The sequence below is a fragment of the Phodopus roborovskii genome, unplaced genomic scaffold, assembly GCF_943737965.1.
Source record: "Phodopus roborovskii unplaced genomic scaffold, PHOROB, whole genome shotgun sequence".
NCBI classification, from domain to species: Eukaryota; Metazoa; Chordata; class Mammalia; order Rodentia; family Cricetidae; genus Phodopus; species Phodopus roborovskii.
In genome coordinates, this window is record NW_026126447.1 from 1719835 (window position 1) to 1733787 (window position 13953).

The window sequence follows — 13953 nt, forward strand, 5'->3', positions numbered from 1 at the left end:
GCTAAGAACTCAGAAGTAGCTTTTGCTTAGGACCAGGGAGGCTAAGCAATTCATTCAGAATCATAAGTAAATTTGTGATGCTTCATTCATGCAGCAAATGGAAATTGCAGTACAGTATGCTAGGCTTTGGGAATAAAGAATGAGCACAATGCAGGTCCTTGTACAGTGACCACACTATGAGACAAACACAGGAAACAAAACAAAACAAAGCAAAAGCAGATTGAAGGTCTGACACTTCCCTTCTTAATTCTATTCTATGATAATTTTAATGCTTAGTTTTTCACGAATGCACCATGGTTTCATACATTTTGGGGAGACAATGTGATGTTTAGATACACATATTAATTGTACCCTGATCAAATTAGGGTAACTGGTCTACCTATTACTTTAAACATTTATCATTTACTTGTGATAGCATTCAAAATCTTCTCATTTCTTACAATACACAATATACCATTACCAGCCACAGTCTACTGTGCCTTAGGATACAAAAATCTAAATTTTCCTTTTGGTTGTGAGTCTAGCTTTTAATGGCTGAGCCATCTCTCTAGCCCTGATGGATACTTCTTAAAAGTGTTGTTTTATTTACTTTTCTGAGAGTTAGAAAAGCAAGAAAACTCGCAGGAAAATTAAGGTTATAACATCCTGAGTGAACAATAAGCATATTTTTTGAATACACATACACAACCTCTTACTGTATTCAACCTTTTGCCTTTTGCTATTGACAAGCTGCAAGAGCTTGAACAAGCTGCTCTCTCTTTTTCAATTGGAAAGTAGCATGTTAAACATTTCAAAAGCACCCTGTGCATAGTAACTGCTCAATAAATGTCAGTTTCCTTCCTAGCACTCATGGTCTCTCTATCTTGCTTCCAATCCAGAGACTCCCTTGTTCTCCTAGCACTGGCTATCAACACCATTCAACATTAACCAACCAGAGGAGAATCCGTGGTGAAACACCCACCACGGGTCCTCCCCTATTGGTCTTGAGTTTGGGAAAAGCTGGGCCTCCATAACACATGAGCTGGCAATTGAAAGCCCAGTTTCTGGCTTTTACTTTCATTTGCACGGACCCCCATCAGCCAAGTATCCTGCAGGCCATCAGCACCCTGTCAGAGCTAGCTGGCTCTGGTGGCAGAAAGTGCTAGTCTCTCAAGTTCTCTGGCAGAACTTCTCTAAGCATTGGGAGTCTGATTAAGGAGAGAGAGAGAGAGAGAGAGAGAGAGAGAGAGAGAGAGAGAGAGAGAGAGAGAGAGAGAGAGTCCTGAAAACATGGTATTGTCACTTCCAGGCATGGAAAAGCTAAGACAGATACAAGACCTAGGCTCAGAGACAGCCCTGGGTCAGTTAGTAGGGCTAACACCATTTAGGCCAGGTCCCATTGTCTCCAGCAAGGACACACACCTGCAGGATCAAGGGACTAATGGAAGGGATTTTTCTGAGCAGCATATGCAGCACAGAATGATTTGGATTATAATGCAGGGTAGACATGGGCTAAGCCTACCTTCCACATATGCCTGCTTTGTAGCAACTGCCTGACACCCCTCAGTGACCCTGACTTCTTAGAGGAAGACATTGGAATTACAGCCAGGAATCCCTGGGGACCTCATGTGGGGTAAAATCCAGGCAGCTCACTTGTTATCTTGGCTTCGGGGGGAGTCATTCCTTTGCTAACCCTGCCTGCATGTATGTTCCAGGCAACAACAGCATTCTGACCTGTATGGAAGACGGACTGTGGTCTTTCCCAGAGGCCCTGTGTGAGCTCATGTGCCTCACCCCACCCCCAGTTCCCAATGCAGACCTGCAGACAGCCAGGTGTCAAGAGAGCAAGCACAAGGTGGGCTCCTTCTGCAAGTACAAGTGCAAACCTGGATACCATGTGCCTGGCGCTTCTCGGAAGTCTAAGAAGTAAGTGGTGCTGGCAACACATTCGTTGGCTCTGAGGAGGGGCAGAGTCAAATCTAGATACATCTCTGGAAGGGAAGACTGACTTTGCTGGAGGCCATTCTGACAGTATCTCATTTGGTCCTGTGAAGAAGGCATAGAAGAGTGGGTATGGGTCACACAGCTCTACCTTTAGTCTCAGCTCCACTGCAAACTGGCTATATGATCTCAGGCCAGTGGCTTATGTTTTCCTGGCCTCCTATTTCTTCGGCGGCAATATGAAGATGGTAAGTTACCATGCAGTGTTGTCACAATGTACGAGGGCTTGCAAAAATGTCTTGCACAAAGTACTTGTTCAAGAAATAGTGGGTGTTCACATCATCATTGTACAGTCACCCATGAGAACACTCTGAAAGGAAAAGAGAAGACAAGGGCCTGTTGGGGATTGAGCTTTGTTCCAAACTACACCTGACTGACAACCTGCCTATATTCTACAATGTTGTTCAATGAATGCAATTTCCTTCACTTATTATTGTTGTTGTTGTTGTTCTTCTTCTTCTTCTTCTTCTTGTAAGTGTTGTTGAGATGATAATATAATTATACTGTTTCACCTTTCCTTTTATCCAAACCTTCACATATTTACTCCTTTTCTCTTTTCAAATTCCTGGTTTCTTTTTCTCAGCATACACATGTATGTGTATACACATATATACATGTAGATATATTCCTAAATATATAAATATGGCCTACTCAGTCAATATAATATCATATATACAAATCTCTCTTTATCTATCTATCACCTATCTATCTATCACTCATCACTCTATCTATCTACCTATCATCTATCTATCTATCTATCTATCTATCTATCTGTGGAAGACTATTTCTCCTGCTCCCAGCAATCCTTAGTTTCCTGTGTTTCTTTTTCTAGGGATGAGGCTCCTAAGCTTTCCTTTTACATGTTAGCATATCTACTGTTGTCATCCTTGTTTAGGTCAATTTTAAGCAGCCATGTTGATGAAACTTTATGGTGCTTCTCTGATATTTCTAGGAGACAAAAATATGACAGCAATCTTCTTGTTCTTCTGACTTTTATAGCCTCCCTCCCCTGCTTCTGCAATGGTCCCTAAACCTCAGATGCAGGAGTTGTATTATAGATGTATCAGTATTAGCTCTGGGCATCAAACTCTGCATTGTGACTAGTTGTGGTGTTCTGTGATGCTCTACATCATGCATGCCTCATACATACCACAGGGGATTATGAATAAGAAGACAATGTGAGGCTTCCCTGGTTGTGTTCAGGGTTCAAACTATGTGACCCTTAGAATGACTACTTTTTTCATCTTTCCTGAAGACGGGCCTTCAGGACTCAATGTACCCAAGATGGCAGCTGGCAGGAGGGAACTTGTGTGCCTGTGACTTGTGACCCACCTCCAGCCAAATTCCATGGGCTCTACCAATGCACTAATGGCTTCCAGTTCAACAGTGAGTGTAGGATCAAGTGTGAGGACAGCGAAGGCTCCCAGGTAAGCCTACTGAAATCTGAGATCAAGGCCTTCTCCCTTCTGCTTAACGGCTGCTCTCTCCAGGGTTCTGTCTACACAGCCAAACTTATAAAATGATAGTATCAGCACTGCAGAAATTGAGAAGCAGGACTTCCCGTATGTTGTTTGTCAGCTGTCTGAGCTGTGTTTTCTCTCTATGAGCCTATTTCATCCAGAAAATCTTAGCTGTGATAACTTTTTAAGCATTAGAATTGTTAGATGTTTGCTGAGCAATTATTAAACAAAACTATATGTCCTCTTAGCAGGGAAGATTGATTAGTTATTTGACTTTGAGAGCAGTGACTTGGATTTGATCAGCCCTGCCCATTCCCTGCCAGCATCACTACTGACATTGTCCTTGAAACCTTTAAAGACACTACTAGGCTGCTACTATCATCAATTGACCTCTGAAGCCTGCAGTGGGGACTTCATTCAGGTCAGCAGAACACTTCTGAGCACAGTAGGAACAAAGGAGCCAGTGTGGGTTTGAGTGTCATCTTAAGCCTTATGTGACTAAAGGATAAGTGTTTCTGCCAATCTCTACTGAAAGGACTCTGTGAAAGAACACCTTCTTCGCCTATATCCAATCTCTGCTACTCAGTCAAGTAGGCAGGAAGGGGTCCCAACAGGAAAAGGAACGTCCACAGAAATCTCATTTTCCTAGAGCCCACCACTTAGCGTTGACAGGCTAACCCTGCCATCCACTGGTGTGCAAAGATTGCCAGCCAGTGAACCTGGAAAATAAACATCTTATGGGTTCAAGTCTTTCCTATTCATATTTCTTAGCCTCCAAATACCAAACACTGCTAAACTAATACCCTTAGCACCTCTTTTTTCCTTTTCCAACATTTAAGCAATTTTCAGACCTTCTCATTCTTCCCAAAATACCCCCAAAGCTGTTCCCTCTGTACCCAAGGCAACTATCCTAATAAAAACCACTGTGTCTTTTTTTCTGAACCACAGTGCTCTTAATCATGGTTTTTCTTATCATCCCAATTCTTTGATTTCAAGCTCTTCTAAGCCAGCATCTTTTTGTTTCCTTTGGATATAATCCAACCCTATTAGGCAGCATCTTAGACTCCACACTCACCCTCGGGAAGACTCAGGTCCCCTACCCTCCCTGAGTTTCTATCTTAAGTATTTCCATCATTAGGTTCAGACACCCTACTCCCCTTCCCCCCCCCCCCATTTCTGACCTGGAATTCCCCTCTACAACAATTCTTTATGCAAACTCCTTCTATCCCTGGGCTCAGCTTACCTCTCTCATATTGTCTACTTACAGAAACAGCCACCCATTCTAATTTTCTAACTTATTTCATGGTGATCCCCCCCAAGGCATGAAGTCTTCTACTGCCTTTTTCAATGTCCTTATGCCTTCATCACTTAAGACAGTGTCTCATACCTAATAGGTCTCTAGGAGATGACAGATTAGGAACCAGGTACCCCATCTGTGAATCAGCTGGGTTAGTAGGTATTGCCTTCAAGTTCTGAACAACATACATTCACAAATGTCCATGAATACTCTGGGGTACTGGACGTCACTCCTGGGAATCATGCACATCCTCCAACACCTAAGAAGCAGGGGTGCTGGAACAGGCAAGGACCAAGATTACTGTGGCCTCTCACAGCCTGATCAACTTCCCGTTTGCTCCCTCATATAAAACTGTTGCTAACAGTTATCCCTGAGCCAAATAATATTCTGGCCATGGCTATGTTATCAAACTGAAACCCAGTCTGCCTGCAGCCTGCCAAGTAGCTTTCATGGGCAGTTTGTATTTAAAGGACAGGAAAATGTAAATTCATCAGAGAACTAGAGTGTTGCTGCTTGGCAGTGGGTGGAGAGGCTAGACTCGAAGGAGCAGGGTATGGCTTGTCAACTCAAAGAATGAGGGGGTGTGTGCCAAATGGGCTCTTAACACAATTGACGATTCTAGTTTGTACTAAGAATGAATTTCCTCTTCCCCCAGACCAAGGGCCTGAGAGCCAATGCTAGTGTTCACCTCAGATTCCCTCTCACTGCCTGTAAACACAGCAGGAACTCAAGGCCTGCACTTTTGGAATCCCACAGCTTATATGGAGCAAAGATTCTTTGCTTTCCAAACAAGTTCCAGATCCTGGCAGAAAAGGGCAGAGGCTACTATAGGGGAGAGTCACATACTCCCTCCACTACTACTACTGGCAGAATTGTAAAAATTCCACTTTATTGACTCCTCTAAGCGAGCCAGTATGATGCTCGCTAGATCTGTGTTCAAATGCTGACTTCACCTCCCCCACCCCCTTGACAGAGGGACATGTTCCTTAGCCCTTCAAGCTTTGGTTTTCATGTGTGTGACATGTAAATAAATAATACAGCCTGCCTCACATTTATAGGTAGTAGCAGGGAATAGATATGGGTAAACCCAGAGTTGTGCAGTACACAGGGCTATGTCATAGTAAGCAGCAGCCTCCATGAAGGTACAAATAGAATAATGTTCTCTTATAGTCATCACAATAGAGAGATGTGGCTGCTCATGCCAGATGTGACCTTTCATAGAGCTCAGAACGAAAGGCAACAGGTTGAGAGATAGCCCTCTGATTGCTCATTTCCAAAGTCACAAAAGTGGCACTTATTCAGTGTATGTATCCATATGAGTTACATGGAAACCTTCAACATTCCCCAAACAAAACCTATAGAATAAACAATCCTCTAGTCCTTCTAGAACTTTCTGTTATGATGATAATATACCATATCTGTGCTCTGTCTCCATTCACATGTCTCTGAAGTCTCTGGTTATAGTGTCCAAGTAGTTAAGTATTAAACTGCACTTAATTTTACGTAAGTTTTTTAAAATGTGAGGTGTGCATGTTGGTGCATGTCACTAATTTATACATGTGGGAGGTGGAGGCAGAAAGATTAGAAATTCAAGGGGCCAGGCCTTACTACATAGTGAGTTTGAGGCAAACCTTGGCTGCACGAAAGAAGAAACCTTTTTCTCAAACTTATTTTACTTACTCAGTATTTTACTGTGTAGCCCAGACAGGATGGCTTAAACTGATAAGCCTTCTGACTTGGCCACCACACCCAGCTCCATAGTTGATATTTGAATGTAAATAGCCATACTTAGGCTCCCATATTGGATATTTCAGCTCTGACATTTATAGTGCTCCTTTCCCACTAAAACCAAAGAGGAAAGCCCAAATAACCATAACTTTGCTTTTTAATGTGAGGATTTTACGGGCTCCAGGCTGGTGTCACATATTTCCTTTCATTCTGGTAACTCAAAGCAAACACCTGAAAAGAAATTGTCTCCCCAGTTTGCAGATGCAGAATAAAGGCCTGTGGAATCTAACTCAATCTTTGCCTATAACTCTGAGCTCATAGGTTGTATTTAGACTCTCCAGCCATGCTTGTCCACTGTCCCCAGATACTTTCAGGGTAGGCTGGTGGCAAAGGCTGAGGTATGCTCTCCAGACAGCTGGTGGGAAGTACTAATCATAACTAGATTTAATGAGACTTAGAAGGCACTGGGTATGGGAAGAAATAACTTAGTCCCAGGACATAATAACAGGCTCTGTAGGAGTGTTGCAAGTGATTAGAGGAGCAGCCAGTCTTTGGAGAGGACCAGGATCTATGGTAGACACTTGACACAGGAGAGGAGGAAGGCTAAATGTGCTTCTCGAGCCAAGTAGTGCATCTAATAATGGATTTCCAGAACTCAGCAGGAGCAAGAGAGGGAGGAGAATAGTAGAATCTCCAACATCCTTTAAGCCATGAAAATACGGATCTGATCTAGAGTATGTGGGCTCTGCTATGGATGCAGAGTAACTCTATGGGTACACAAACATCAGGTATGACTAGTGTCATATTTCAAGGTTGACTGTGCATCAAGCACCTAGGGAGCCTTGAGAAAGTGAGAAAAGTCATAGAAACATATGCACAGCTTGGCAGACATTCAGAGACTTTCACTGCAGCCTACTTAGTTTACAGATGAGTCCACTGACATTTGGAAAAGAGAGTTCAGGTCACCCCACAAGCTACTTTTTCAACACATCCTTATACCTGGAACTGCTCTTCACCCCTTAACGTCTTTTTCATATAATTGATTCACCTTAATGCACTGGGTCTTTCTCTTTTACTTTATGTATGCAGGCATTGAAGGTTTTGGGGAGGAAGTACGCTGTGTAATACAGTTAAAACATGGTAGATCCAGACTTCCATAGCCTATGCTCATCCTGTCCTCAGCCACCTGGCTTTGATGCTATCAGAACCCTCTGAGGATTGACTTGATTCTCAAGTTCCCCAGAGACAGTGAATGCAACTGGGGAAGTTAGGAGCTATGGCTAAGGCATAGCTCTATGCATCTATGTTAGATCTTAAGAACTTCCATAAATTAACCACTGTTATGATAACTCCTTTAGGCAATAGATTCCATGCACACTTAACAGTTGAAGAAACCAAGGCACAAGAACATAAAGAAACTCTCTGAGATCCCAGAGCTGGGATATTGCAGAGCTGCCATTTGAACCTGTGTAGTTGTAACCATCATCTACTATACCAACCATCACTTGTTTTTATTTTTTATTTTTTCGTGTAGTGAACCTCAGTCTCCAGATCTGACACAGGATATGGTTTCTCTTCCATTCAGCAGTTCAAATGATTCTTCAGAATATTGGGCATGACAGATTATAATAATATAGTTAGGCACAAACATCTGTAGCTCTGTGTGATTTTCCTGGCTAACAAGACAGTGGGTCTAAAGAGAGTGCAATCTGACTTTTATAGACAGAAACAAGCACAGAGAGGGATGCGGTTTCAGTGAAGGATGCACAGCCCTCTTGTTGAATATTTTACGTTAGCAGGTAAAGTCATGCCTTGTGCTGGAATTTGGCTTGTGCATTTGGAATCAAACACACTCAGTTGGTTTGGTTCCCTGATAACATCCACAAAAGTAGTGTTCTTAGATTGGTTCCTCAACTACACTGGCTCTTCTGTTCTCAAATTAGGCAGAGTAGTGCGCAAGGATATCCTCACTGTCAGATGGTCAGCAAGTGCTGAGCACAATAAGAAGAAGCCCTAGGAGAGACTGGACCATACAGTCGCTTCAGAGAGATTAACATTCAGAGAACAGCATCAAAGCATGAGGCAGGGAAAGCCGGGGAAAAGGGCAGAGAATATGTTCACTTGAGTAGAATGAAGGGCACATGTATAGAGGTGGGACTAGGAAAATCTGAATTCCATTTGGAAGCACTGGAGTGCTAGCCCTCACACATGCCTTGTTTGGAAGGCTAAAGTGTCTTTGACCATGGCTGCCACATTTCGAAAGGCAGATTTAGCCACTGAAAGATGAACAAAAGGAGGAGGAGGGAAGAGGGAAGAGGGGGAGTCTTGAGAAAGTAAAACCAGTACCTTATGTTCCCACCTTCCACAGTGAGGCCTCCGGGACTTGAAACTCCCTGATTCTACTTAGCTCTAATTCATCCTCCACTGCAAACCTTGCTCCTCAGCCAATTCTGGCCCTTGTAGTGCTGAGGTCTGCAGGCCTTAAGAGGCTGGAGGCCAAATGCATCATTGTCCCAGGCCAAGGATCCAGGAAATTGGGGTCAATTTCCTACTCCCGTGAGGGCCCAGCAGAATCATGGGGCTTAGAGCTTGGGGCTCCAAGAGGGAGTGTCCAAGTTCTCTAATGTCCTATGAAGCTACATAAGCTTGCCTGCACAAGCCCACACCAACCCACTTAAAGAGGCCTTATATGTTTCCCCATAACTGCAAGATCAGATGGACCACATTCTCCCATGGGCAGGGTGTATTCTGTTGCGATAGTGCCAACCTTCTGCTGGCCCAGGACAGACCTCAAGAGGGGCCCCTTCCCCTTTTCAATACTGACTCCATGCAGCTGTTTTGTCTTCTTACAGTCCATATTAGCCCTTTCACTTTTTATCCCACAGACACTCATTGTTTATTCCCTCATTCATTTGTTTACTCATTTATGCCTTGTATTTTTCCTGGGTATTCATTCATTTGCTTCCTGTTTAGTTAAAAAAAATGTCTTCTATATAGTCATCCCATCTTGTCTAAATCAACAAGTCTTGAATGAACAAAAGTAACTACAGAGAAGGAAACGAATAGATTGAGTGGCCTATCTCTGAGGACACAGGGATGAGTCAAGAAGTATCTGGCCCCTGCAGAACCTTTTGATCTAGTAGGGAATGATAGTTATCCACTTGTTTTACAGTAGAATTCAGTCTCCTGAAGCTAGCATCTAAGATCCACACCTCCTGTGGTTCTTCTTTCTTTTACTCCTCCCTCAGGTCACAGAACAGAGCTACACCTGCCTCAGCCATACTTACATGCATTTACACATGGACTTCTCTCTTCCAGGAATGGACATCCATTCCTTTTCTGCCTTCTCCAAGCCCTATCCAAGCTCTGGTCTGATATAGGCTTGGATGTTAAATGGGGCTTAGAGAAAGGCCTATATTTTTACACTGCACTTTCCTACTTACTTATAGAGGACAGATGACCAACATGTGGCTTACCCTAGAGAACTCAGAATAGAGATGCATATAACCTCCTCTGAAACTTCTTGGGGCCATCATGGCTGGAAGTTCCTTGGAAGAGGAAGCTTCCCACCCAGATTGCTTTCTCATTGTCTAAAAAGAAGGAAAGTGCAGTTGGTTCATAGCTACATTTTTTTAATGACTCCCTCCATTTACATCTTATTGCCTGTACAAGTAGAGTAGTTCATGGGTTCCTGACTTCTCAATAGAACCAACAGCAATCATAAAACAATTCTCAGCCATAATTGCTCCAATTGGAATTTCCCAAAACCATAATCTAGGAATTAGGAAACCTTGAAGTTAGGCAGTCTGGGAAGACTGCTCTGAGGCCTCAGTTTCCCCATCTGTAAACACCAACAAATATCTCTGTTTCAGATGACTGAGATTCAGCTATTGGTAACAAGTCCTTTGGAACACTTTTTAAAGCTGTGGGGACATGGCAAATTGTTTTGTCTTTTATTCTGAGAGGCAAGTCCTTTAAGCATCTGGAGTCTGTCATATCCTAAGTTTGTTTCTCTGGTGTTCAGGGCCGTGGGAGCAACATCATTCACTGCCGGAAAGATGGCACCTGGAGTGGCTCCTTCCATGTCTGCCGAGAGATGCAAGGCCAGTGCTTGGCCCCAAACCAGCTCAACAGTAACCTCAAATTGCAGTGTCCTGATGGCTATGCCATAGGTAAGATGGCCACACCATGGGAAACATTGGCATGTGCATGTCCATCTAGGGGCCTAGACTAGTACCTGGTGTATTTCTGAGTATATATCCATGTGAAACCTGTCTGTAAGGGAGAGAGATATGGATGGAAGAGACTCTATCTTCCCACCAAGGAATTCAGGAATAAGCATCCTCATTGTACTGTATGGCAACATTATATCGTAGCTGAATGGTAGCACTATTGTAGTACAGAAAAGGTCTCAGTTACCTGGAGGACACAGACATGTGTCCTGAGACATGCTCAGGAAAACTGATGCTCACCCACTGATTTGCTAGACCTTGTCAGGTATTCTATGGAGAAGAAACTGAGACCAAGTGACCAATGAAAAGGAAGCATGACTCCATACAGGATGCACAGTGGTTGTTTGCATTACGAATTATAAAATGTACCCCTTGTAGGTCACCCAAAAGGACCTGGTAAGAGGATCAGTAATGATCTTATTAAGAAATTTTAGCAGATGAGAGAATAAAACCTCAAATGGGCAATGGCTCTCACCCCAGCTCCTGAGGTTGAGGTTTGACCCAACCAAAGCTACACCTCTTTCCTCAACACCCTGATGCCTCTGGAAGATAAAAGTCTTTTTCAAAGTGTGTGTGTGTGTGTGTGTGTGTGTGTGTGTGTGTGTGTGTGTGTGTGTGTGTTAGTCGGCTTGAGAACTACTTACAATGAATTACAATGTCTGGTTTGCTTGGTAGAACCCAGGCTCAGGGACAGATGCATTTATTATCAGGTGTGGATTTCTCTGGGGAAACTTAGAACACATAGAACCTGACCTAAATTAAGGGCATTGGGATGATTCCATAATTGGCTGCCATGACACCCTCCAGGGAACTGAATGGCTTTACTCGGGGGCAGCATGATTTATGGGAATATTGCCAGGGTTGTCTGAAACAGAAGGTCATCTAAGCATGTACAAAGCCAGCAAGTTCTTTGGCAGGCATGCTGAGACTTGCCCAGGACCACGGCCTGTAGCTGTACAGAGTAGGTGCCCAGGGGCTGTCTACTTCTTTTTGAAGATGAAAACAGAGAAAATCTGATAGTAGAATGTGTTGTCATCTGTACTTAGATGCTTAGAGCCAGCACCAGCACACTGCTTATAGTGCTGGCTCCTGCCAGTGTTGAAAGATAGCAAGAGACACACTTGCTCTCTCTGATCAAGATCATACAGAAATACTGAAGGACCATGACAAGGACATTGGGGGCTTTTTGGGGGCTTTTTGGGACTACTACATAATCATTCTAGACAGTTAGGGCAACGAGTGTCTCTGTGGTTTGCAACACTGGTTACTCTATCCCGAGGCTAAGTCTTCATCTTCTCCATTATTTCTGATGGGTGTGTATGTCTCTGCATACCTGTGCTGAGAACAGATTATATAGATAGACAGAGGAAAGGATGTATGGTGGTGATAGCTATTCACCCAATGGGGACTTTTATGCAGCTAAAGAAGGAAGGAAAGGAAATTTCTATGATACCAGTAGTGTTTTCTTCCTGTCCCTTTAAACTCATGTCGAATGGTAGTGTGGAAGCTCTTCCTCTGGATACAGTAATCCAGGATGGCCAATCACTGGGCAGTGACCTCTGATGGGAAAGCAGAGAGAAATGGGAACATGAGGATACTGATGGAGGCAGAGTAAGAAAGGGAGGGAAACTTTTTCCTATTCTTTTCCTTGCTTTCCAGTGACTGCCATCTAGCCCCAGAAAGAACTCTACCCAGGAATCCCCTTTCCCTATAGAGAGGATTTTGGATAGAAACTTTGTATTAGGGCAGGGTAAGTTCCAAATTTGTGGCTGAAACCCCACTAGGAGTCACTCTGACCCTCTTTTCGTGCTGCCACAAGCAACCTTGGGAGCATGTGTGGCTCAAGGGGAAGTCACTCCCTTCCTGAGAGGAAGAGGCAAGGGCCTGGTGAAATCACCACTCTGTGATGATGCCAGCTGTGGCTCATATGTCACCACACTGTAGCCTGGTCCTGAGCTTGCCATGTGGGAGAGGTGCGAGCAAGAAAGGGCAGGAGAAATAGGGAAGGAGGGAGGTAGAGTCAGCGTCAGAGAACAACCAGTTTTTCCTCTTCCATCATGCTTTTTCCTCCTCTCTTGGGACTGACTGCCTTTGTCTCTTACCCAGAAGAAGAAAATCTTTTATTTTTCCAAGGCAATTTTATCATTCCAGCTTTGTTTCATCTTTACTCCCTCCAAACTCCTTTAGAGTCAGTCTCATGATAACACAGGGTGTTGTCTTTTTAAAACATCTTCTTGTGTTTTTACTTCTCGTTTTTCATGTGGTCCTTCACTGACTTCTATCCATTGCCACCTGTCTTTTCCCTTGGTAGTTGTAGCTTATCCATCACTGGGCCCAAACGTAAGGAGATAAGAGTTTTAAGTCTGGGCTTTCTGCATGACAGCTTAGAAAGATGACCTCTGTGTCTCTTGGCTCCCCCACCTATGAAATGGGTGTAAGGATACTCATCTTGCTATGGAATTGGAATGACTAAAGGAAGCCACCTGGCAAGAACAAGGGCATCTCTTCTTCTGGACTCTGTATCTCTAGGTTATGGTAAAATTATTCTGAGCAGTTTTTAAAAATGTGCAAGCCCAGTTGCCTCTTGCTAAAATTCTTGAGTCCTTCAGACTGAAGAGGATATTGCTATGGTAAGAAGGACACTGGATAATCTCTCTCTCTCTCTCTCTCTCTCTCTCTCTCTCTCTCTCTCTCTCTCTCTCTCTCTCTCTCTCCCCGTGTGTGTGTGTGTGTATGCATACATGTATGCATCTGGAAAGGGATGTTTAGAATGGATGGTTGACTGAAAAGGATAGTTACTAGAAAGATTTGGCTCAATCTTTCCACACTGAGTGATATTCAGAAATTTGAACACAATGGCAGAAGGATGACCTCTCTGGACCTGGTCAGATTGTAACATGTGTTGGAGTCTGTAGGGACAAACCATGAAACAGGCTTAATTTTCAGGAGACCTCAGGACAAATTGTAGCCAACTTGCAAATTCCTAACCAGGAAGTCTTTATCAGGCTCTTCACTAAGGACCCCAGTGTGCTCTAGCTGGCCTTGTTGATCATCTACCCTCCATTGACTTATAACTTGATTCACTTATTATCTCCTTGCCTATCTCCCTCATCATTTACTCACTCACTCATCCACTAAACCTCACTTCCTCCTTCACAAGATACTAAATAGCTACCTATTCCTCATTGTGTCTTTATATCCTCCCTTCATTCATCATTCATCCACTCATTCACCTGCTCATCTCCCCACTTAATCA

General features: G+C 43.5%; 1 protein-coding gene across 1 annotated transcript in view; it reads left to right on the forward strand.

Annotated features, from left to right (window-relative positions):
* The window catches only part of Pappa (pappalysin 1), a 231288-nt gene that overhangs the window by 190689 nt on the left and 26646 nt on the right, over window positions 1-13953 (forward strand). The window contains exons 16-18 of the mRNA XM_051188025.1: window positions 1695-1905; window positions 3236-3407; window positions 10490-10637. Coding sequence (XP_051043982.1) covers window positions 1695-1905; window positions 3236-3407; window positions 10490-10637 — 531 coding nt within the window. The remainder of the gene's footprint in view (window positions 1-1694; window positions 1906-3235; window positions 3408-10489; window positions 10638-13953) is intronic.